General features: G+C 36.1%; 4 protein-coding genes across 7 annotated transcripts; 1 reads left to right on the forward strand and 3 right to left on the reverse strand.

The window, feature by feature from the left end:
* Positions 1–1,197: 1,197 nt before the first annotated feature.
* Positions 1,198–13,557, reverse strand: osbpl7 (oxysterol binding protein-like 7). 4 transcript variants are annotated; one of them, XM_056255738.1, is made up of 23 exons: positions 13,492–13,557; positions 10,171–10,399; positions 9,720–9,863; positions 9,576–9,629; positions 9,371–9,484; positions 8,660–8,815; positions 8,332–8,440; positions 8,129–8,247; positions 7,962–8,048; positions 7,645–7,668; positions 6,974–7,124; positions 6,754–6,884; positions 5,871–5,963; positions 5,478–5,643; positions 4,822–5,108; positions 4,136–4,273; positions 3,985–4,048; positions 3,811–3,889; positions 3,576–3,720; positions 3,323–3,473; positions 2,891–3,017; positions 2,230–2,352; positions 1,198–2,150 (listed from the first exon to the last, which is right to left on the reverse strand). In XM_056255738.1, exons 2-23 carry the CDS (start codon positions 10,300–10,302, stop codon positions 2,042–2,044), a joined length of 2,703 nt encoding a protein of 900 aa, XP_056111713.1. In that variant the 5' UTR covers positions 10,303–10,399; positions 13,492–13,557; the 3' UTR covers positions 1,198–2,041. The 4 variants fall into 4 exon arrangements, with proteins under 4 accessions (XP_056111713.1, XP_056111712.1, XP_056111716.1 ...); XM_056255737.1 differs by lacking the exon at positions 13,492–13,557 and adding an exon at positions 12,573–12,739; XM_056255741.1 differs by lacking the exons at positions 5,871–5,963; positions 13,492–13,557 and adding an exon at positions 12,573–12,739.
* A 596-nt stretch (positions 13,558–14,153) lies between these two features.
* On the reverse strand, positions 14,154–16,531 carry mrpl10 (mitochondrial ribosomal protein L10). The gene is made up of 5 exons (XM_056255365.1): positions 16,413–16,531; positions 15,776–15,945; positions 14,815–14,979; positions 14,588–14,732; positions 14,154–14,488 (listed from the first exon to the last, which is right to left on the reverse strand). Exons 1-5 carry the CDS (start codon positions 16,450–16,452, stop codon positions 14,232–14,234), a joined length of 777 nt encoding a protein of 258 aa, XP_056111340.1. The 5' UTR covers positions 16,453–16,531; the 3' UTR covers positions 14,154–14,231.
* Positions 16,532–16,863: 332 nt separating this feature from the next.
* pnpo (pyridoxamine 5'-phosphate oxidase) lies at positions 16,864–19,608 on the forward strand. The gene is made up of 7 exons (XM_056255742.1): positions 16,864–17,079; positions 17,468–17,592; positions 17,712–17,811; positions 17,903–17,956; positions 18,144–18,272; positions 19,030–19,100; positions 19,218–19,608. Exons 1-7 carry the CDS (start codon positions 16,891–16,893, stop codon positions 19,381–19,383), a joined length of 834 nt encoding a protein of 277 aa, XP_056111717.1. The 5' UTR covers positions 16,864–16,890; the 3' UTR covers positions 19,384–19,608.
* Positions 19,609–21,120: 1,512 nt separating this feature from the next.
* prr15lb (proline rich 15 like b) lies at positions 21,121–21,432 on the reverse strand. Its single transcript, XM_056255373.1, has one exon. It carries the CDS (start codon positions 21,430–21,432, stop codon positions 21,121–21,123), a length of 312 nt encoding a protein of 103 aa, XP_056111348.1.
* Between the last annotated feature and the right edge of the window lie 2,554 nt (positions 21,433–23,986).

A 23,986-nucleotide genomic window follows, 5' to 3' on the forward strand; every position in this document is an offset into this window, starting at 1 on the left:
CATCAGTGACACAGAGGAAGAAAGAGCCTTCAGTCGAAGCCTATCAGGCACCGCTGGCATTCAAAGGTGAGAATGACCTCAGACAGATAAGTGGGTGACAAGATGCCACTGTAGAAGACGGTGCAGGGACTTCTGGGACACAACGGAAGCCTGTGAGCTCCAGGAAACATCAGAACTGTCAATTTATAGAAGCTGTCTGCGTCTTTCAGATCACACATGCAAATATGAACACAGACATATGCGTATGGTCTGTGTTCTATTATGAAACCACCTACATCTACATAACTTGTAAAAATAGAACAATTAAACATTATGATTCTTCGTTCAAATTCATTTTCTTCGAGGTGTTCAAGTTTCCGAGAAATTGTAACATGCTGCAAAAACCAACATGGTATCAATATTAGTGTTTTTTTTTAAGTCAGCCATCTGACTCTAACTGCCTCTGTATATTTTTCATATATGTATTTTGATGCAAAACCAAGTGAAATAAGAGTAATATGGTTTAGACTGCATTATATTATTTACTGAATTAAAAAGCCATTGGCAGATAATGCTTGGTTGTTTAACGTATACCTTGCAATTTAGATGCTGGGAAATTTGTAATATTTTACAAATGTAATAATTTGAAGGAATTCATTTGCTTACGGGTTTATTAAGGTTAGTTATTACGAAATTTAAAATGATAAACAAAATGGCTACAATAGAGATGACAATATTATTTAACTGACAATAACTGTTACAGAACAAATTTGTACTTTAAAGTGCAATTAAAGTGTTTCTATGTTAATTTAAAAGATGTGTAATTAATGCTCTTGTTTGGTTTCTTTTTATACACTGAAATGCACTGAAACGTTTGTTACTGTTGATGTGAACTGAAATGCCTGTTGCTGTCATATTAGCAATCACTCCATTGTTTTTGGCTGACCCCTGGTGGACATTATGCTCCACACATCTTTGAGAGTGTCAATGGCAGGTCTTTTAAGGAACCTTTTTAGGTTACGTTCCCTCTGGCACCATCCTTGTCTGTTGAGTTAAAAGCAACAATTTATAATAATATTACTAATAATAAAAGTGGTGCTCTGTAGTAAGTTTCCTCAGCCAAGCACACTGAGCCTCCGACACAGCTGTTAAAATACTGTATAATAAATGATGTTTTTGATTCATTCTAAGTGTAATAAAAGACTCGACTATACTAAATTCATTTTCTTCTATTCTTTAATATTGTACATTTTATTGCGGTTTTAAATAGCTATGAAAGTCATTACTTGAAAGTGTACAAATATTCAATTAATACACTGATTTTCTTCATCCAGGCCTACACAAAATGGTTGTTTCTGATGTCACATTTCATACTGTGAGTTTAATTCATATTTAAATGCCAAGAAATATAATATCATTGACTAAAATTTGAATCTTACATTTGGTTCCAAAAAAAGGAGAAAAAAAAGAAAAAGATGTGCAATCAATCTAAGAGTGCCGAGGACAGATTTCAGGAATCGCATTCAGTAGAAGTCAATGAGGGCCTAAATTAGAGTTAATCCATTTACTGGCAAATCCTGCTCAGGTTGAGCCGTGGCTTTGTAAGAGAAATAGCGTTCCTTTTATGAACCGGTGACCCCTGAATATTATATATGATCAAATAATCCATTTACTTTATCCAGACTCTTGCTGTATCCACTGGCACATAAGTACTTGAACTGAAAGGTAATTTAACATTGCCCATAGAAATGTGTGCAATTGCTCAAACTAAACATAACTCCAGAACTCGCATACATTTTCAATTACTTTTTGGCTTATATTTGATCCAAACTGTCCACCAAGTTTGTGTCCTCAACCATCAAATAAATAGAAGTGTTCAAAATGTATCCCTCCTGTTGCCGTTTGCTAAAAGCATCATCCTTGCTCAATGGATTCGGTTTAGTACGAAAACCCTCAGCAATTCATCTTTGCTCCAAAAATGTTCTATAGTCTCTTAAAAACTGTGCAAACTGGATTTATCACAGGGATTTATTGTCCACGGTGTGGCTGCACTCTGCGTTCTTCACCATAAATCCAGGTTTTTAACATTGGAAAATCCAGGATTCTCCCTGATCTTCCAATATGTTCCATTGTACAGCCAAACTTCCCTCCCCGCACCATCCAAAGATTTCCTGTAAGATGGGGGGACATTGAAACATTCCAGCTCTAATTCTTATGAATAAATCAGTTTGGGAGTTGATGCTAACTAACCTGAAGAAGCGAGGGATGTGCTCCTCTCCTTTCTTGGCCAGAATTTTCCTCCTTTCTCTTTGTTTTTCCTCCACCTCATCCTTCTTTTTATCAGTCTCCTGTATTTTCCCCTCCTCAAGAAGCCTAACAACACAGAGCACACTTAAAACAGATGCCCTAAAAAACGTTTTCACAGACTTTCTATATTTTGTATATCGAAACAGACGATCCAATTATTTGGGATTCGTAAATCATTTCTTATCATCAGGCTCCAAAGACTATGGCTACATCCGAAATTGCATACTCTCTTGAGTAGGTACTTATTTTGAATGAGAAATGACTTCACAACAGCTAAAAAAAAAACAAAAAAACAATGTTCTAAATAGTATGAATGTGTGTCATCTGGATGTACTACATTCTTCATGTTGTCATTATCATGTGACCTAAGACAAATCCTGTCCCGTGGCCTCGTGGGATAGAAAAGTGTCCATCGTATGCACACTTCAAAATCTCGCCAGAAGTAGTAGATCATCCATGTACTTTTTGCCTACTCTTTTATGAGTACTGTGAATTCGGACATACTTCTGTCACATGCTGTTTTTCGCCTACTATATAGTAGGGAAGTATGTGATTTCAGTTGCAGCTTGCGTCTATTTATCATTGTCTATTATATGGGTCTCACCTTTGGTCAGGGCGCAAGCGTGTATCTGTAGGGGGCAGCAGGGGCTTAAGATCAGTGGTCAGCTCATTCATCTCCATTGCAAAGCTGGAGAAGCCATAGTAAACCAGGTAGTTCTTGGGCTGTGGATCTGTAAGGAAGCAGAGACATCACTGACAACATCTACCAACACAAAGTACATCCCTGATTTACTTGTTCTGTCAGACAGAACAGCCAAGAAATCAGAAGTGACCCCTTTTACGTTCCTAGTGCACAATGTCAGCTTGAGTTAATGCAGAATGTTGACCAATATCCAAATAGGTATTTAGCATTTCTTATAGCAAAAGCATTCATTGGTTTCATTTAGAAATGCATCACATTACAAAAACAAATTGGTTTGCAAGCAGCAGCTCGTGTGTTAAATAAAAAAAATGGAGGAAATACAGCAATACTCACTTGGCTTCCAGATGCACTGTGGATTGGGCAGGGTGTCACAGAAAATCCCCTCATGCCAAAATCCACCAAAACGATGGATGACATTACCAGCCTCGTCAAGAACTTGACCCTGCACTTCGTTTTTGGAACCATCTGAACCCCAGTAACGTGACTGGGAGAAAAAAAAAAAAAAAACATTCTCTGCATTTGTACAAAGACTTCACCTATATGTACTCAAAATGAATCAAATTTAAACAATCAAAACTAAACACACCTTGACAAATGTGATCTTACAGGTGCAGACCGAACTGTTCAGGTTGCGAATGACGACTTCCCCATAGTGCTCAAGGTATCGCTGCTGACTGAGGACATTGTGGATGCACGTAACCACTTTGTTCCATTCATAGTGGTCCCCATATCTAAAGTACAGTATATCAAAGACCAATCAGAATTCCTCTAAAACATTATAATTAAAAAGCCATCGACACCTAAGTCAAGCAGATACTTGCTTTTTTAGAGTCACATTCACCATCCCTGTTGGCATGATCTCCAAAGATTTGCCCCAAAACTTGTTCTTCCATCTCTGGTCTGCTCTCAGCATGCAAGATTAAAAAAAGAAGAAGAATGAGATTCAAATTTAAACATACAGTACGTCATGACATCACACAGGCCATAAAACATACCCTGCCAGAAGTTGAAATTCTCTGATTCTGCGTGGCATGCAGATATGGGTGGATGATGGGAAACCTAAATGCAAACACAAAACCACAGAGTAAACAACTGCTTGATAGCAAAAATATATCTGTTGTATGATCAGTAGTGACAATCACTTACCTGCTCACTAATGTAGCGGAAGCCTCTGTCCTCTCTGATACACTCAAAAGTCTCTCCTAGGACTGGATTAAATGGTTTGTAACGGTTGCGAAACTGAGCCGTGGCATAGCCAGATATGGCAAAAGCAGCAATATAAACCTTTACAGAGACAAAACAGAAATTTCTACTATTTATAAAGAAATACACCACATTTTTTTTTGTAAGACATTAATACTTTTATTAAGAAAAGATGTATTAAATTGGCCAAAAGTGACAAAACATTTATAAAAAGATTTTTATTTTAAATAAATGCTTTTCTTTTGAATCCTGAAGAAAATAACACATCACAGTTTCCACAAAAATATTAAGCAGCAGTTTTCAACCGTGATAATCATAAACAAATTGTTCTTGAGCACCAAATCAGCATATTAGAATGATTTCTGAAGGATTGTGTGACACTGAAGACTGGAGTAATGATGCTGAAAATTCAACTTTGCCATCACAGGAATAAATTACATTAAGTTACAATAGAAAGCATTTATTTTAAATTGCAATACTATTTCACAATATTACTTTTTTTTTTTTTTATGCAGCCTTGGTTCAAAAACACAAAAAGTAATAAGTAATTGGTCATTATATTATTTAGTAAATCATTCCCTTGTTTGAATTACAGTATGTAGTTTTGCTAAAGCTTGTGTAATTATTACCATCCTCTGGTAGGGGTCATCGGTATGATTGGCAGAGTCCAGTAGGTCCGAGTATTCCAGCTCCTCACAGAGTCTCTGCAGCAGGCACACAGGTTCATTCAGAGCTGCTGGCATGGAGACACGGGACAGATCCTTCCCTATGTTGTTGTAGAGGATAGTCATCAAACCGACGTGGCTGTTGTCAGGGCAGACTGCAGGCAGACTAGTACGGCCTCCGGTGTTCTTGATGATGTTCGATTTTGGTGGCGCCTTTGAAAGGCTGGCGCGGTACTTGCGAGTAGCCATTGCTGTTGAGATAACAATAAAAAGACAAAAAGTTGTAACACAAACAATGTGATAGATTATACCAAATGTACACAGTACCATTTAAAATGTTTGGAGTTGGGTTTTTTTGGGGGATAAATTATAAAAATTAATTAAAAATTATTATTACAGTTTATAACAGTATTTAACTGTTTTCTATTTTAATAGTTTTTAAAATATAATTTTATTCCTGTGATGGCAAAGCTGAATTCTCAGCAGTCATTACTCTTTTAATATGCTGACTTATGCTAATTTAATATTCATAACCCAAACTTTTGAATGGTAGTGCATACGGACATCTAAACACCACACTCATACGTGCTTACAGAACATTTAAATTTGTTTTCACTAACCATGAGCCTCATCAGGCTCTGAATTACTGGATCCGTCACTCAGGCCGGACTCATCTGATATCTCAGAAGAGCTCGCACACATAAGCTCATCACATGCATCAAAATACTCCGCCACTGAGTCAGCCACCGAGGGCGCACGGATAAGCGAACTACGGCCTGAGCCAGACTGAGTGAAAGAGACAGACATGTAGGTGGTTAGAAACTGTGAGCTTGATTGCTTCATACTGCTAATAAAAATATGAGTGGACAAAAGAGTCTGTTCTGTTTGACATTTGAAGTAGGTGAAACCCATCAACCTGTAAACAGAAGAAAGAAGCAGAGGGTGGAGGGGGAGGGGGAGAGAGACAAAAATAGGGAACAGGACGAGTAGGTTCTGGGTAGAATGTGACACACCTTTCTTTGTAGCACAGTACGGAAGGACTCATCTGAGGAGTTGGAGGACACTGAGAGTTTGTGGATTTTGGTATGACGGGAGTTAACATCTAACTAAAGATACACACACACACACATGCAGTAAAACATAACATATAATGCACTTGGAAAAAAATTATTAAACCAGTGGTTCTCAACCGTTTTGACTCCTGATCCCACCATTGTACAATATTCAAAGGCCCTATGATTTCTCCAGTTCTTTGTGATTTACTAGATCAAGATTTAGGATAAGGATTTAAAAAATATATTTTTACTCAATTTCTCAAGTTTTCCAAGTCTACAAATCACTAAAATTAGGCTACCTCATAAATCTTTTTTTTTTTTAAACAGAGGGAACCCTGGTTTTTCAAAAAAAAAAAAAAAAAAAGTGTGTGTGTGGGGGGGGGGTACACTGAAATATCTTGATTTTTACTCATTTTAAAGCTTGTTCTGTCTTTTAAATCATTCGGGTCATCTTGAGGTCCCCTTAGAAGTTTGCCGAGGCCACCAGTTGAGAATAACTGCATTAAAGCATTTACTAGCATTAAAAGGGGTGTCAGCAGGGGGTGCCCAAACCTGCTCCTGGAGGGCCACTCTCCTGCGTAGTTTAGCTCCAACTTGACAACTGCCTGCAAGTTTATAGTATGCCTAGTAAGACCTTGATTAGCTAGTTCTGGTGTGTTTAATTGGGTTGGAGCTGAACTCTTCAGGACTGTGGCCTTCCAGGAGCAGCATTAGACACACCTTTTATATAGCGTATAGCACATTTAATAAGATGAAAGCTGAAATAAATCTATCTTTGCATGCTTTTAAGAGAAAGCACTGCACCATGGGTCTTTCACGAAGTAACATAAGTCATTGTTACCTCAGCCAGGCTGCAGAGGTTGTTGATCTGAGCGGAGGTAGTCTGGTGAAGCTCCCTGCTAGACCAGGCGTTCTGCAGGCGTTGGCGCTCCTGAGCGAGAGCCTCATGTGTAGTACGCAGAGAGGCATGGACTGAGAGGAAAAAAAACATTCAGAAATTAAGTCTAATGCAGCAAATAAGCATAAACTAGGGTTAAATCATTAATGCGTTACTCTCATACCTTTCAGGGACATGGAGCAGATGTCTTGGTGGAGTTTCTTGTCTTCTGATGAGATGGGGGCTGGTGGGGTCGCCTGGGTGCTGACATAATCGGGGATGGAGGGGACGGAGGTTCCCAGTTGGGAAGAACTGGTCAGGTGGCTTGATGATAACTGCATTAAAAAGGTGGAAAGAAAAGGAGGAGGAGATGTTGGTATTTAAGGTTATACATCTAAGGCTGTAATCCACCAGATATGTTCAGCATGAAACATTCAGAAGCTATAGGACATTTGCAAAGACCAAACCATAATATACACTACCATTTAAAAGTTTAGGATCAGTTTTAATAAATTAATACTTTTATGCAGCAATAATGCATTCAATTGATCAAAAGTGACATTTAAAGTATAATTTTACAAAAGATTTCTACTTCAAATAAATGCTGTTCTATTCATTAAAGAATCCTGAAAAACATGTAACATGGTTTCCAGAAAAATGGCACAAAAGTAGCACAACCGTTTTAAAACATTGATATTAATAATAAAGGTTTCTTGAGGAGCAAATCAGCATATTAGAATGATTATATGCAATATGCAAAATGTAATAGGACCACATGGTTTAAAGCTTTTTCTACCTGGTATAATGTGACGAAAGTTACAAAGAATTTACAAGAAATGTCTTGTGCCGACTTACCGATTTAGTAATCCCACGAAATGGCTTCATGTAAAAAAGGAGTTGACTAAATTACTTGGGGTTTTAAAGCTCTAATGCTTACTACACATCACAACACAAATGCCTGGCTATTGAATTCAAAAATAAAATACACAGATCTTTGGGATCACACTGCACATGAATATGGAATAAATTCCATAATAGTTTCCAAACCTTTGTGGAAAACATGGAATAATCCCAATGGCAGGGCAATCCCTGTGGGCAAAGATTATAATTGCTCCCAAGACTTTATTGGAAATATCCTAATATAAAAGAAAATGTAAACTGAGAAGCCTCACCATTCCAAGCGCCTCAACTCGAGACAGTGTGCGAGAATGACCCCAAATCTTGCTAGACTTCTTCTTAGGCTTTTCAAGAAGAAGATTCTGTGGGTCAAACACATGTGGGAACGTTTACTCAAGTCATTCTGGCAAAGGCCTGACTTCAGCCGGTTCATTTTACTAACCTGCATGCTGATAATCTTCTGGAGGTCTCCGTTATTGACCAATTTGCCCGACTCTAGAGATTGCAACTTTTGGACCAGCCGTTGCAGCTCATTCAGCTCCATTTGACAGCGTGTAAGCTCTGGAAAACAGCACAAATGCTACTCGTCTGTGCTTATGAATTCCTTTATTACCATTTCACTAGTATTTAAAAATACAGCAGTACCTTGTGCACAGAGGTCAGGTTCTTGGGACTGTAGCCAAGCTGACACTTTCCCATTAATGGCAGGATTGACATATGGCAGATTTTCACCCACATTAGACACAGACGTGCCCTGGCATTGTGAGATTCATTTGTTACTTTCATCAGACATATAATCAATTAACTCATCGAAGCATCTATTAGTGTGCATTTACGGTTAAAACCACCATCTGGGACATGATGTCTAATCGCTAATTCTACTTGTTCTTAAATTGTGAGGACACATTCTCCTAATCCCTGGTGATTTAGAGGCAGGGCAACGTGAAGTCAATGTAGGAAACATTTTACTCACCATGTCCTGCATGGCACTGTTTTTGTGAGATAAATGACTGCCATGGGACAGGGCCTGGAGGAAGCCATTGTGAATGTGCGCAGCTTCGTTCTTCTTATACATCCTGTGGGCACTCAGCTTGGTGACCCATATGTAATATAATTCCTGAGTCTTGACCTAGTTAGAAAAGTAAATTGTCTTCAGTTGACATTTTTGGCAGTGAATTTATTTGGTTTATTTATTTGATGAAATACTTAGCATAATCTGTTTGTTGAAGAATGTTCCTATAACTAATTATGGAATTCCAGCTCCATAGTTTATTGTCAGCTGAACCTCTTTGACCTAAAATTGTTACATGATGTACCCCCTGATATATAAAAAAATATATATTTTGTGGATATTTCAATAATTTAACGACACATTTGCATGTTCATGGTTCTCTGATGTCAGTTAATGGTCACATGACGACATGCAAATAAAATAGTAAGTACATTTTTAATAAGCGTTTTATTTTAATTGTTTTTTTTTATTTTTAATGGTATATTTTAATTGTTTAATTAATTATTAGCTTTTCATCAACCCCCTGCAGTTCCCTCCCAAACCCCAAGGTGTTCATGAACCCCAATTTGGGAACAACGGAACAACTATTTTTGAGTAGATGACGGCTGGATGAACTAAAGATAATATTAGCTTTAATTTCAAGCAATTAATGCCAGCAATACAGTGACTTACCTTCATGTGATACAGATTGTCTCCAGCATCCAGATCTATGCGTCTTGCTTTTTTGTTTACTGACATAACTGCGAGACTGACATCCAGTGAGCCGTGCATTTTCCCTTTGGAGAACTGTTGAAAAAGTAAATCCCTGAATGTTTAAAGAGTCTGGATCCAAGATCTGTGGTTGTTGGTAAGGGAAAAAAATAATTAGCATACTTACATCATGTGGGTTTTTTGTATATCGCAGGATCCCTTTATCCAAGACAAAGTATCTCTGTAAGAAAGTATAACTTTAAAGTCATTCAAACATTCTTACCAACAACTACGTAAGGGGAAAAAAATACGTGTAACATTTTTCTCATACCTTATGCCAGCCTTTAAGAGGCCACTTTCTCCTCTTCATCAAGTAGCCTTCACAGATTCCTGGAGTGTTCGCATCCTGCATGTTTTCTCCAGTGAAGTTTACATCTACTGGAAAGTCATCCATTACTTCCCAGTCTTTAATGTTCTATTAGAAACAGAGTGGAAAAGGCAATCACAGTTACGTACAACAGGGCGTTTACCCATTTAAAATGTGCTGCATTTAATCCCTATGAACAAAATGTAGCTATTGAGCTTGTTAAGACATAAACTTGTCGGTTTGGTTTTCACACTATCTAATTGGACACTTGTTCGGAGTTGAGAAACTGGTTTCAGACACCTAAAGAAAAAATCAATTTCAGACAACACTTGTAAAGAAAATATTTAGGTCTGTTGAAAAATCAGTTGAAGCAACCTGAGTTTGGGTGTTTATATGTCAAGCAGATGGTACAAACCAGCCGTGAGTGTCGTGAGGATGCTGTGCTGCTGCTCCTGGAATGAGTGGGCTTTTGCCAGCCACTAGACAACTTCTCCACACCACTCGCCTGTGAATGGCCGTGGTCCACTGAAGACACGTAGGAGTCCATTTTAAAAATGTCTTCTTGTGCACTTATTAGTCGAGCTTGGTGTGAATATACGCTCCGCTAGAGGCTCCTTCTCATTGTACACTAGAGCACAATATGTCTGCAAAGAAAAGATTTTTCATTATTAGCATGTCTTTTTCATTTATTGCTTAGTCAGACAAGCATGTGGTAAGACTTAAGGGAAGTTAATAGTAATAATACACTGTATTTTGCAAAAGAGTCGGGTATTAACTTTATTCAATTTTATACTATTCAAATTATTTTTTAGATTATTTTGATTTTAGTACAATGAAAATATAAAAGCCAATTATTTAATTTGGCAAATAACAGGTTGTCTTTGTGATATTGCGCTTAACATTTTTTTTCCACACAGTATATGAAAATACATAATTGCCGTTATATTTTAGGTCTGGTTTTGTGAAGTGAATGCCGATAAGTTGCAAGGGTAGAAACATGGCAAAGATAACCAGCACTGTGACAGTAAATAAAAACAGAAGCAATATAGTGTCCAGAGAAAACTCATCTAATTCTGTTATCTAACAGTAGGGATCTGCCTTAGCCAACACTTCCTGGGAATTTAACTTCTGCCCTTTACTAAATCACACTAGTTCATTTTACTTATAAATACTTTTCAAATGGCTTAGCGCACGAAACACAAGAGAGCATACAGTAATGCAAAGCAAGGAAAACAAAAACAATACACTCATTAGTATGGTGTAAGGAAACACCATTGCGGTAATATACAATATACATTACAATAATATGTTATGTAAAAAAAATCATTTTCTGGATAGAAAGCTGAATGGAATGTCATCAGAGGGGTGTAACAGAAACCAAACCTGTTTACTAGAATCTTATATTGTCTTGACAACTCTGACAAGTTCATACCTGCCCATTAAACAAGAATGAGGGCAAATGAGGTGTTTTGTAAACAGCTAAATTAGCAGTTGAGTAAAAGTATTTGATTACAAAATTGGCAATATTCATACATAAAGGTAAACGTAATTTACATATTCAAAAATGAACTAACAATATCGTTGTTGATAAATCTAAAAGATTGTTTTAGATTCCTCCTTTTATGGAAGGCATATGTGCAGTAACACATGCTCATGGATAGTAACCTCACACATGTAACGGTCCCTACGGGACAGGCTTAGCGTCATTACGATAATTGGCTTTGAATATCCCTTTTTAGCAGCCTTTAGCTTGAATAGCTTTTCACTGTGAGCACGATGACAGGTCACAGTAAATATGATGTATATCAGCAGGAAAACAGCATGACGTAGGCCTACACGGTTTGAATAATCATAATAACATCATTTGGATTGGATTGTAATTTATAAGAACTGAGCATGCTTTTAAAAACTAATATCTGTTAAACAGATACGCAGATTTAGTCAAAGTAGCCATTCCAAGTTGTCTATACCAGGATACGTAAAGCACCATCAAGTGTGTTCCGAAACCAAATAGTTGCCAATACAGTGTAAACATTTTAAGTGTAAATATGATTAACTCCACAAAATTTAACTTTAAGATTTCTGGGCTGAGAAGAAAACTGTACAGTATAGTCTTACACGGTTTACCAATCAACACATGAAATAGATCAAATGCTTCTGATTTATACAGAAATTATTATGGCCAAATAGCCTACATAGTACAGGTTGTAAATGTCAATCTAAGCTATTAAGTTCTAGGATGTGATATAAAACTTATGTTTGAACAACAGAAAATCCTTTCTTAGCTATGGATAGTTTAGGGTTGTTTAAGAGTTAAAGGGATAGTTCACCCAAAAATGAGAAGTCTGTCATCATTTACTCACCCTAAAGTTGTTACAAACCTATATTCATTTCTTTTGCTGAACACAAAGTTAAATGTTTTGAAAAACATTGGTATGCAAACTGTTGAAGGGCCCCATTGACTTCCATAGTAGGTCAAGTTTGTTTTCCTTCTATGGAAGTCAATATGTATCAACTGTTTGATTACCCATATTCCTCAGAATATCTTCTTTTGTGTTCAGCAGAAAAAATAAATTCAAACAGGTTTGGAATACTTGAGGGTAAATTATGACATTTTAAATTTTTGGTGAACTATCTCTAATGCTCAAGTTAGCTAAGTTTACCATTGCACTGATAAAGGCTGTAAATTTCCATACATAATTTCCACACAATGAATACAAAAACTCACTTCAATAACAGACATACTTGTCTACTGTGCTACCAATCACCAGCATTTAAATCCAAAGTTTCTTTATGTACTGTAACTCATGCTCTTACCTGAGGTTCCTGCTCTTAGCCAGCGTGTGGTATATTTCTGAGTTAGTCTCTCTAAGCGTCTGAGTTTCATGCTTCCCCATTTGCTCAAACGTGCGTTACACTATCTGGCAGGACAACCGGTTCAACCACTTTCTACTAAAACTCAAGAATTCAGATATCCCGTGATCATACCAGAGCGATGTATCATGGTCAGACTCAGCTCCCAAACTATCCTCCACTGGTGACTGAACATCCAGCAAATCCACCCAAGGCTCCAGGCCAAATCATTATCCGCATTAGTCTTAAAGCTGTCGGCATTACAGGCATGTCGGAGGAACTTTACTGACAGCCAGCCATTCAGATGCATTTCAAGCTGAAACTCTGCCATTAGCAGCTACCTCTTTACTGAGATGGTCAAGTGGGTAACTTAACCCCTTGTTGGTTCACGTATGATCAGCATTTACATTTTATTTATAGAGCGGTTTTACAAATTCACACGATTTTTACTGAAAGACGATCAATTGTAAACCTGACCTAAAAAACACACAGCGGTGTCAAAATCTACAGAACTGAGACAACAATAGCGGACCCGGAGTTGTATCAATAAAGGAATAAATTACCTATTGTTACATTAACATGAAGTAACTTAATCCAGAGATTAGCACTAATCAGGATCCATGATAGTGTTTATTTTGGCACTGGCAGTACAAATCCATGTTTTTCCTGGCTTTTTAACTTCAAGAAATCAGTTCAATGCACTTTAATGTGTTTAAATTTGCAAAGGCACTTACTGGCGCTGCTTATTGAAATTAATTAAATAATTCGTTCATTAAAATAACATTATTGGGGAGACCGGGGCTAGTTGTCACGCTTTTTGTTCCACTCCAGTGAATATTCTTCAGGTTTCCTTTTAGAAGTCAATTTCCGTACAATTACATACCTTAAACACTTGACAACAAAAATCTGTTACATTTCCACCGTTGATGCTGAAGATGCAGCTCATTGATTAATGTCGGCATGAAACGGAAGTTGCGATTGTCTTTTCTTACCTATTGTGACGTATATCCGAGTGAAACGGCTTCTCGGACAAGAAAGAAATATAGGGCTGGACTTGATTTGTCCACTGGGAATTGATTGGATCGTTGTCGTTTGAATGACAGGTTATCCCGTTTTGATTAAAGATTATGAGGGCACATTCATTTATAAAAAGAAAAAGAAAGATGTGCACAGATAAATCATTTAGAATAAATACTGAAATATTCCATTAAAAAAAAGAAATGTCAATTTTGATTTCATGGTGACGTTTCACAATTTTTTTGTGTGGACATTTTGTGACAATGCCAAGCTATATGGGGCAAATTGTCACAATGGAACAACCTGCCATTAAATAGCCTATTATTGGCTTTTAAGCAACATATTCTCAGTAAAACAAATATTGATAGTATACTAACAGTGAATATTGATATTTATAAATGCTATGAAATGACAAAATATGAGGTAATATTTTATTTTAAAAAGTTTTTTTACTAGGTGTTTGAAACTGCTAGAGAAAACAAACATTTGTTTACCTACAACTATGGCATACAAATGACCAAATGCAACTTTAATTAAATAATATCATTTTATTATATGCACTTTGTCAATCATACACAGCTGTTCATCCATGTCTATTTGTAAAATTCAAGCAGCAGCTTCCTGTATTGTAGAAGCATCTTTATTTGTAACAGCATTTGTGGCGTCCCCAGTGCCCTGCTGTTTCACATACTGCTGAAGGAGGGCAGAAAGATGAGCTGGATGGTGGCGTAGCATCGAGACAGTCTGTGAGGTCATCATGGTTAGTCCACCAACTAGCTCACCCTGGATAGTGGTCATAGACGGGAGTTTGGAGTATTTGAGAATACCTTGATAAGAGAGCAATGTGTTCTCTATACAAGCACCTGAAAGATAATGTTTCAGAAAGCCTTAGTTTGAGACAATACCAACTTTTTTGAAGGCTTATATGAATGCAAGTTCATGTATATGGCACATTGACTCACCTAACAGGACCATCTGAGGACTGTGCCTCAACACTTGCAGCATCTCCTTAACTTTTGGCTCTTTACTAACAAATATGACAGTCTGGCCAATAAATAGAGGCAACATGTTACTGTAATTGCTGTTGTTGAGGAAAGACCTCGTCACCTGCAAAGAAACACAAATAAAATGTCACACAGCAGTAGCTCACATCTCAACAGTGGTAATCATCACTAAAGCTTGGCATTACCTGGTTTGGAAAGAACTTGATACTGATATTGTGTCTTTTCAGTTTGTGTTTCAGCTGCAATAGGTCCTCTGCTTTGATTGCATTGTTTTGGACCACAGCAATCATCTTACACTCCTTAAACAAGGTTTCTAGGTTTTTCCGCAACAGAACTGCCAGAGCACTTTCCTAAAAGAGAAGTGAGTTGATATATATGTTAATGGAACACTTATACATTTGACTATATATTTTATAAATATTGCATAATACATATTATTATATGTTGTTATTATAGTACTTTCCTAAAAAGAAAGCCAGCATGGCACCATGGAAGCTTGTTTCCGCCACAGAATACTCCTTTTTTTCTCTCAATTACCCTTTATTAGTATTCTGAGCCGAAAACAATCTTTCAGAATGGGACACTTAAAAAGACACTCTTAAAATAATTCTATTTATAATATAATGATAATATAATATTAAAGAGTTAGTTCACTACTTTCATTAATCTTCGAAACACAAATGAAGATTTTTTTTTATGAAATCTGAGAAATTCCTGTCCCTGACTCCCTGCATATTCCATCCGCTCATCATATGAAGCGATCGAGTCTCTTCAGAAAATTTGGACTAAACCACTCAATTCTCATGGATTAGTTTTACAATCTCTTGTCTGTATTAACTTTTTGAAGTGTCAAAGTGGGAGTTGCCTGGACTGTCAAAGGAGGGACAGAAATCATTCAGAAATATCTTCATCTGTGTTTCGAAAATGAACTGAAGTCTTACGGGTTTGGAATGACATTAGGCTGAGTAAATGATTACATAATTTTTGGGTGAACTAATCTTTTAAGTATATAATATTATTATATATTATATAAGTAAAAGTGATTAATACAAGTATTCGTCTAATTTTGACCGAATGATAATTCCCTTGTAATCCTTCAACTAAATTCTTCCAACATAGTGTTCAGTAACTACTGCAAGGATCAACCTCTTCAATCTTTCTGACTCGTGGAGCCAGAGCAGCAGGAGGAGCTGCAGGTGTGGGGGGAATGTACTCTGTGACAGCCAACAGCTTCTGCTTGAGAAAGTGTACTGGCTTTCTGTGACGAGTGACAGCTTTGGAGCCGTGACGAACACTTTGGGTTAATGGCAGCCATCCTGTAGGTTGACATAATATGAATATTGGAAAGAATAACATTAAGGCTACGATGTAAACATTCATATTCATAATGCGATATGAATGTAAAGGATCCCACAAATCATTCACGAGTGTCATGATTAAAATATCACGTGACGTTCTCATGAAAACAAATACAGGGGTTTTGACGAAAATCCAAAGTGGCAGTATGCATTCATATCATTATGCTAAATTTGGAGTGATATACCAAATAACATTATGTAAACAGGAAAGAGTTGAACACACAAAAGCACCTAAAAATGAATTGCATAGTCCCTGATAGATGATGCTGCAGCTGTACAGTAACACAATAATAGCTTAATGGTGTCTTTCAGATGTAACTTTACAATGGGGTTCATAGTTTAAATGTAAATGGCCGATACCTGCTTGTTATGTATGGTATTTCTTTTTTAGGTCAAACTCAACACTGCAAAAAACAGAATCTTACCCGCTTTCGGGAGAAGCCTGCCACACAAGGTCGCTGCCATCTTTCTTGATCCGGATTTGACGTATTAGGACAAATTTGTTGTATCATGCCTACAAAATAAAAGTTGTTAGCTGTTTTATCATAGACATAAAAAATAATAATTTTATATGTCTATTGTTGTTCTGGTCATGTTTGAAAAAACTTAAACGTAATAATACCCCAAAATCTATTTTGTATGTTTGCTAGTTTTTTTTTTTGTGTGTGTGTTTTTTAAGTTTACACAAATATACAAATTAAAGGTTACTTTTTTAAATCGTGCCGCTATTTTGAAAATGTAAAATAATTATCGAATGTATAATTAAAGATTAAATATCACGTATCTATAGATTTATTTTATTCATTAAAAAAATATATTTATTTTTACAAAACTGATTGAGTGAGTTTTCAGAACGTTTACGTAAGAGCATGAACGTGATGACGCAGGTTTGGAGCTGCAGGCATGAGACGTCTTTTGAGCTTCTGCGCGTCTAGGAACATCATCAACATTGTGAAGCTTATTGAACCCAGTGTTACCTTGGCAGTCCGCAATCCTCCGTTATTTACCTCGTTTTTCTGCAGGGAATTTACGGACAGCGGCAGCAACATGGATCTGAGTAACATGAGAAAGAGCTATAAGAGCGACCAGGAGGTGGGAGGCATGGCTTTGACGGGTTGTTATGTCATGTATGTCCATGACCTCAGACCCTATTCAAAAGAACTATTGCACAGAGAAACAGTGACTTTTTTTTACACCAAAAGGCTTGACAAGAAGAACAGTAATTTTCTGTATTATTTCTTAAAAACCTTATTGTGATTCTAAAATATTGAGCATTTTATTCATGATCTGCAACTGACTTAGGTGCTTTGCAAACGTCTTTGATAATTGATTAATGCATTGACCTTGTGCATTATCAGTTGACATTAAAAGGTGGACTTCCATCAATCTTTTACTAATTAAGATCATATAGAGAGAATTATAAGAGAGTAATTACGTAAATAATTAATTTAAATTCTATTCTCTTAATTTCATCCTACAGTGTTTTGAGGAGGATCAGCTTGCTTCTTTAGATCCAATCAAGCAATTCGGCAGCTGGTTTGATCAAGCCACTAAATGCCCTGAGGTGGGGGAAGCCAATGCAATGTGTCTTGCAACAGCCACCAAGTAAGAATATCATTGCAGTTCATCAGTATATGCAAATATACAGTGTAGCTTGTATTTAATAATGCAATAATTCACTAATTCAGTTTGGCCCAAATGCATGTCTCTTGTCTCTTCTAAAGGGACGGTCGGCCCTCTGCACGCATGGTCCTTCTGAAAGGCTACAGCGAGGAGGGATTTCGCTTCTTTACCAACTATGAGAGTCGGAAAGGTTCAGAGCTGGTGAGTCTTTAAAACAATATTTTATTTAGTAAATGTCCATATGGATTTACCTTTGTGTCTTTAAAATTACCTCTTTATTTCAATCATATAGGACAGCAATCCCCATGCCTGTCTTGTCTTTTACTGGGAACCATTAAACAGGCAGGTGAGTGTTATTCTTAGAACTCAGAATCTTATCCAGCAAATTCTTCAGACTTCAGATCATTAGAATATTATCTTTTGTTTTAATATTTGTCAACAACAACAACAAAAAACACACTCATTGTAAATGTAGTCTTGGATTTTAGGACCCCGTTGTATTTTTTATAATGTGAAGTTTTGTGCACAAACAGATCCGCATTGAAGGCGCTGTAGAGAGAATCCCTTACGAGAGTTCACATGAATACTTCCACTCAAGGCCCAAGAGCAGTCAGATCGGTGCTGTTGTTAGCAGGCAGAGCACCGTAATACCAAGCCGACAAGTGAGTATCACTTCCTTACTATAGTATAGACCTATGTAGCCCTGCCCCTTTTCAGTGATGCGCCCATTGTGTTCTGTCTTCCGGTTTGTATTTCCACAGTATGAAGGTAATATCTTACAGATTTATGCAAGAGCCGATCATTTAAAAAATTTCCCGATCTACTGACATTTGTCATTCACTTTAAACATTACAATGCCCATAATGATAACTTTCATTAACTCTACAATAAGTAAATACACTTCACTGGCTAATTACTCTTATACAGCGATGCCATAGAAATATACAAAGCTACCGCAAAAACAGAAGTTCAAATATTCTAAAGAAGACTCCGCACTTGTTTCTCTATCCAATATGATTGATGTTAACTAAAACTATTAAACACATTAATGTTAATTGAAATACAGCTGAAATCAAATGAAACATGAATATTAGATGAAAAACTAACCAAATTAAAATTTAGGCTCTAAAAGTTGAAGCAATAAAATTACTAACTGGAAACTTAACTAAAACCATAACCCAACTTAAATTAAATTAAACCTAAATAGTAATATTTATTATAAATTGAAATAAATAAAACATAGTTATAATTAAAATTAATTCTTAAAATATAAAAAATAAAAGCTAATTCAACATATTTATAAAAACTATAATGGTATCTCAATAATACAAAAATAACACAGACACAATTTATTTCAGCATTCAGCTAAACGTTCAAACAACTGTTTTATTGACCCATTTTTTTGTGTGCCCCGTAAAGTACCTGAGAGAAAAGAATGCAGAGCTTGAAGACAAGTATAAGGACACGGATGTACCGATGCCAGATTACTGGTGTGTAATCTTTGTTTATTAATTTCAAAATTCAAATTCCTGTTTTTTTTTATTTTATTTTAATTGTTTCTTTTATGATTATCATCATCATCATCATGGATATATTTATTTCTGCAGGGGTGGATACATAGTGAAACCCTCCCTGATTGAGTTCTGGCAGGGTCAGACCAATAGATTACATGACCGAATAGTATTTGTGCGGCCAAAAGAGGGAGAGACTGAGCTGGGGGATATGCAGCATCAAGCAGAGGGGGGCTGGATATTCCAACGCTTGTCCCCTTGATACTGCACATGCTGTGAAATTAACATCACCGTCTGTGACATCAATACATCATCATTACTTGAAAGCAACTGTCATTTAAAATGCCACCAGGGCATTAACTGACTTGTGAAGACTTACTACTCCATATTTGCCTACGTTCGTATTGTCTTAACCAAAACCAGAAAGGAGATTTTCACTGTAAACATGATTTTGTGAATATAAATCATGTGTTGCATTATAAATGGTGCTTTGTTCCAGCGTTTGTCATTAAGCCTTCAAAACTGACGGTCCCACTTAATAATAAGTGTCTTTACTATGTACTAGCATTTAAATTGAATTGAACTTAATGTGCACATACTTGTTTTTACATTGTACTTCTATTTAAAAATACCTTCATGTAACTACAGCTGTAGTTAATTTCTGCGATTACATCTATTATTACACTGTTGATATTCCCTCAGCCCTTTAAACCTAGCCATACCATGAAACCTGTCCCTAAATTTACCCATTATCCTACCTCTATAGCAGTGCAATACATGTGCAATACATACAAATGTGTATGTAAGCACATTGTGGTTAAAGACACCTAATGTAAAGTGTGACCAAACTGACCTCAACATAATCTTAATCTATTACTTGCAAGTGCAAAGTCTGATCTAATGTTTATTAATAATTGAAAGGCACAGCTGTACTTGCAGCCTTAACTGTAGTTTTAGAGAACATAAACTTTGGACTTCTGTCACAACAACAAAAACATCCCAACATGTTCCCCTGTTTGTGCATCATTCATGATATACAACAAATATTCTGCTAGACAAATGTGTCAAATAAATGTGTCAAACTTAATGTTACCCTAAAATAATTGTCCATTTCGATGTAATTCTGTAATGACTGGTGACTTTTTCTGTAAATGTAAAAAAAAAAAAAAAGTAGTAAACCTGTTTAATTTTTGCAGCAATGTTCATTGAGTTTTTTTGCCAGAAGATGGCAGTGGAATCAAATCAACTTGTGCTTTCTTTTTTTTCTTTTTCTTTTTTTTTAACACATCTCAGCAATCTCAATAAAAATCTTTATTTAGCATATTTTACCAATAACCTTTCAAAGATCTCAGTAAACAATAGACAAATACAGATTAAACAAGGCAAATTAAAGCTGTAGTGGTAGTTGGAGAACTTATCTTTCACGTGCTGAGACTTTGGCTGTCCATGCACCAATTGAAACCCTTTTTATGGTAAACTGATAAAATCAGAGATAAAGTCCTATGCACAACTGATGTTCAACCTCAAAAAATAACATAAAAACACGTCATCAAGTGCCAATCAAAGGGCACAGCGGTCCATTAAAATGCAAGCTAAACAACAGTCTGTTTCCCAAGTTTGTTGCTACTTTTACACAATAATGTACATTTGTATGACCAATTTAAAAATATGAGGATTGTATGTAAGTCAGTAGAGTTGTGATTTCTGTGCCTTGTAAGGTATTTTAATTGTCCCACAGTGAAAATATCGTATTGTATGAGCATTGCAATATATTGTTTATGATTTAGGCCTAGGAAATATAAACTATTTATTATTCATCTCGAGGGCTGCTTTAAATTAAAGCACTGGCTGTAAAAAAAAAATAATTTTCTGTTCCAGTATCTTCGCTGCGTCAGTTACTCGGATCATGTCGAATGGGAATTTACAAATAAAAATTAGTCAAAATTAATGTATGTATGCAGTTATAAACAGTCCCCAAATGGCATGCTTTGTCTGGGTGTTATTTTTCCACATGGCTCTTGTCTGTCCTAGCAGATTCAGGGCAAAGGCTTGGGTTTTCCGTCAGACTTGAGCGAATCTTCTTCTTCTCCTTGAACCGCCCAGAATGGGAGACTTTGACGTGACGGCCCTTGGTCCCAGATTTATCCACTATTTTTTCCAGTCTGGCATCCAAATTGTTGTCTGCGGCATCATTGCCCAGGTCTTTATTTGCATTGTTGGTGCTGAAGTCGGGCGGTATTTCATATAGGACCTTCGGCTCTGACTTTTTTTTTCTTAGGAAGGTGAGTTTCCACCATGCAGGGTCGGCCATGACAGGGGCGAAAGGGAGATGGTGAAAGCAGTAGACCTATAACATGAATGCAGATTTGTTAGGTAGCTAGAGGTAAAGGAGATTGAGTAATGTTTCAAAATATTGTTTCTAACTCTTAATTTAACAGTTTTTATTGGTCACTGTCACCTTTATATTTCTCACTGTGGGTTCTAAGGCAATATTCTCTGCTAGTTTCTTTGGAACTATTTACTATGCTATGTAAAAAAAAAAAAAAAAAGGTTTATACATCTGACATTGACAGTGGGTAGAAAAAAAAACATTTAAAATGTGTATTTTTGGTCTTAGTAAAATAGTATAAAAGCAGGTATTGTGCAAAAATAATTGATGTTGTTTTTACAAAGTAAGCATTCTTGCTATTTCTTCTCTCTCACACATTATAAATGAAGTCTTTGCAGTAGAAATATTGCTACATTTTAGAAAGAGGGTTTCTTGAGAGGGAATGAGCATATAAGGTAGCTAGAGGTAAGAGATGTTGAGTAATGTGATGGAATATGAACTCATAATTTAACAGTGAGTCTGCAACTGCAAGCGGCTTAATTCTCCAGTGCATAGCACAACACTCTCATTTATCATCTAAACTCACACAGTTTTTGCCCTAGGATGTGTTTCTATGGATACAAAAACAGCATCAGAACATTAGCATAAAGGCTTATTTGCATACTTTAGCACATTGTAAGCAGCAAAATGTTCTTTGTGAGGTCAAATGTGTGTCTTCTCATCCAGTGATTAGATTAGAATAACACGAGGACACCTGACTCCGCTGCTCAGCTGTTTAATTAATGAAGAGCACCACTGGATCCCCTGTCACTCCCATGAGATCTGAGATGCAGCAAAATAACATTGCGAGAACCAAGACATATGAACATCAACTTGATGGACAACTTCGTGTTTCATCCCACCCTGATAGAGTATCATTTGATATGTAATATTGGACAGTGCATAGCTAATTGTACACATCACACAAAGCATGTACAATGATTTACCCATTTAATAGCAACCAGTGTAAACACAGGAGACTCGCACACCTGCGAACTGGTAACAATAATGCGAATGGTATGGGTGTGACATCTGGTCCCTTTGCAACGTTGTCATAGTCATCGTTAAATACAATGTATTAAAGAATGTGTCATGGTTTGTCCAGCGAATGCAGCAGGCTTTATAGCATTGGTGTGAGATAAGATTTCAAGTATCAGTTCTTCAGAAGGCTCTAAACACACCCTTCACCTGGCAGTTGCCACCTCATATACTTCAAAGTTTCTGGTAATATTGCTCATTGAGGGTTCATGCAAGAAAACAAGACCACGTAAATACTTTTTGAATTCCATTAAAACGTGACAAAGCTCCTTTCTCACATCAGGGTGGAGTTTGTTAAACATCAGATGTAGAAATAGACATATACGTATGGAGAGACCTATATATATATATATATATAAACCATATCGGTGCATCCCTAATAGATTATATATATATATATATATATATATATACAAGTCTGTCATATAGGCTACATAAAATTATAATGAGAACATCATTATAATTGTGTGCTTGGGACATGGATTTTAATGGTGAGACTTTTGTTTTTGTAATCAGTCTCTCAAAAATTATATAATAATTTGGATTTAGATATATCTGCCAATATATCGGATATCGGCTTTCAAATATATATAATTATCGGTTATCTGTATTAGCCAAAATGTTCATGTGCATACCTAATAGATTATATATATATATATATATATATATATATAAATAGATTATATATATATATATATATATATATATATATAATCTATTAGGGATGCACATATGAACATTTTGGCTGATACCGATAACCGATAATTATTTATATTTGAAAGCCGATATCCGATATATTGGCCGATAAACCTAAATCCAAATTATTATTTAATTTTTGAGAGACTGATTACAAAAACAAAAGTCTCACCATTAAAATCCATGTCCCAAGCACACAATTATAATGATGTTCTCATTATAATTTTATGTATCCTATATGACAGACTTGCGCTGCACATGTTGCTCTTAACTGTATATTTTTTTTTTTTTAAGTGATTCCAATCATATTTTAAGCAATTCAAAACAATCATGGTGAACATGGCATCTGAAGTGTCTCAGCTGAAGTAAATAATCCATTATTTATCGGCTTTAATATATCGGCCAAATTTTCTTATTGGGCAGATAACAATAACATTAAAAATGTTATCTGTGTGTCTATCTATATCTATTCATTTAATTATTGATTTAACGCCTTAATCCTTTCTTGCAAGACTACATAATTTTAAGAATAATTTGTACTTTGCATCTTTTTAGCATGTTTGTATTTGCCACCTTTACACTAGGTTGTAAGGCAATCTACAAAACTGCTTCTGAACAATATTTACTGTGTAAAATGCAATATAAAAAAAAACAATTTGAAATTAAATAGAAGATCTGACATTAACCGTGAGTAGAAAAAATAAATATTTAAAAATGTTTTTGGCCTTAAAGCAGCAGTATAAAATCCATATTTAATTTAACA

This window comes from Rhinichthys klamathensis, unplaced genomic scaffold (assembly GCF_029890125.1).
Source record: "Rhinichthys klamathensis goyatoka isolate OS25496 unplaced genomic scaffold, OSU_Roscu_1.1 h1tg000121l_1, whole genome shotgun sequence".
Classification (NCBI taxonomy): domain Eukaryota; kingdom Metazoa; phylum Chordata; class Actinopteri; order Cypriniformes; family Leuciscidae; genus Rhinichthys; species Rhinichthys klamathensis.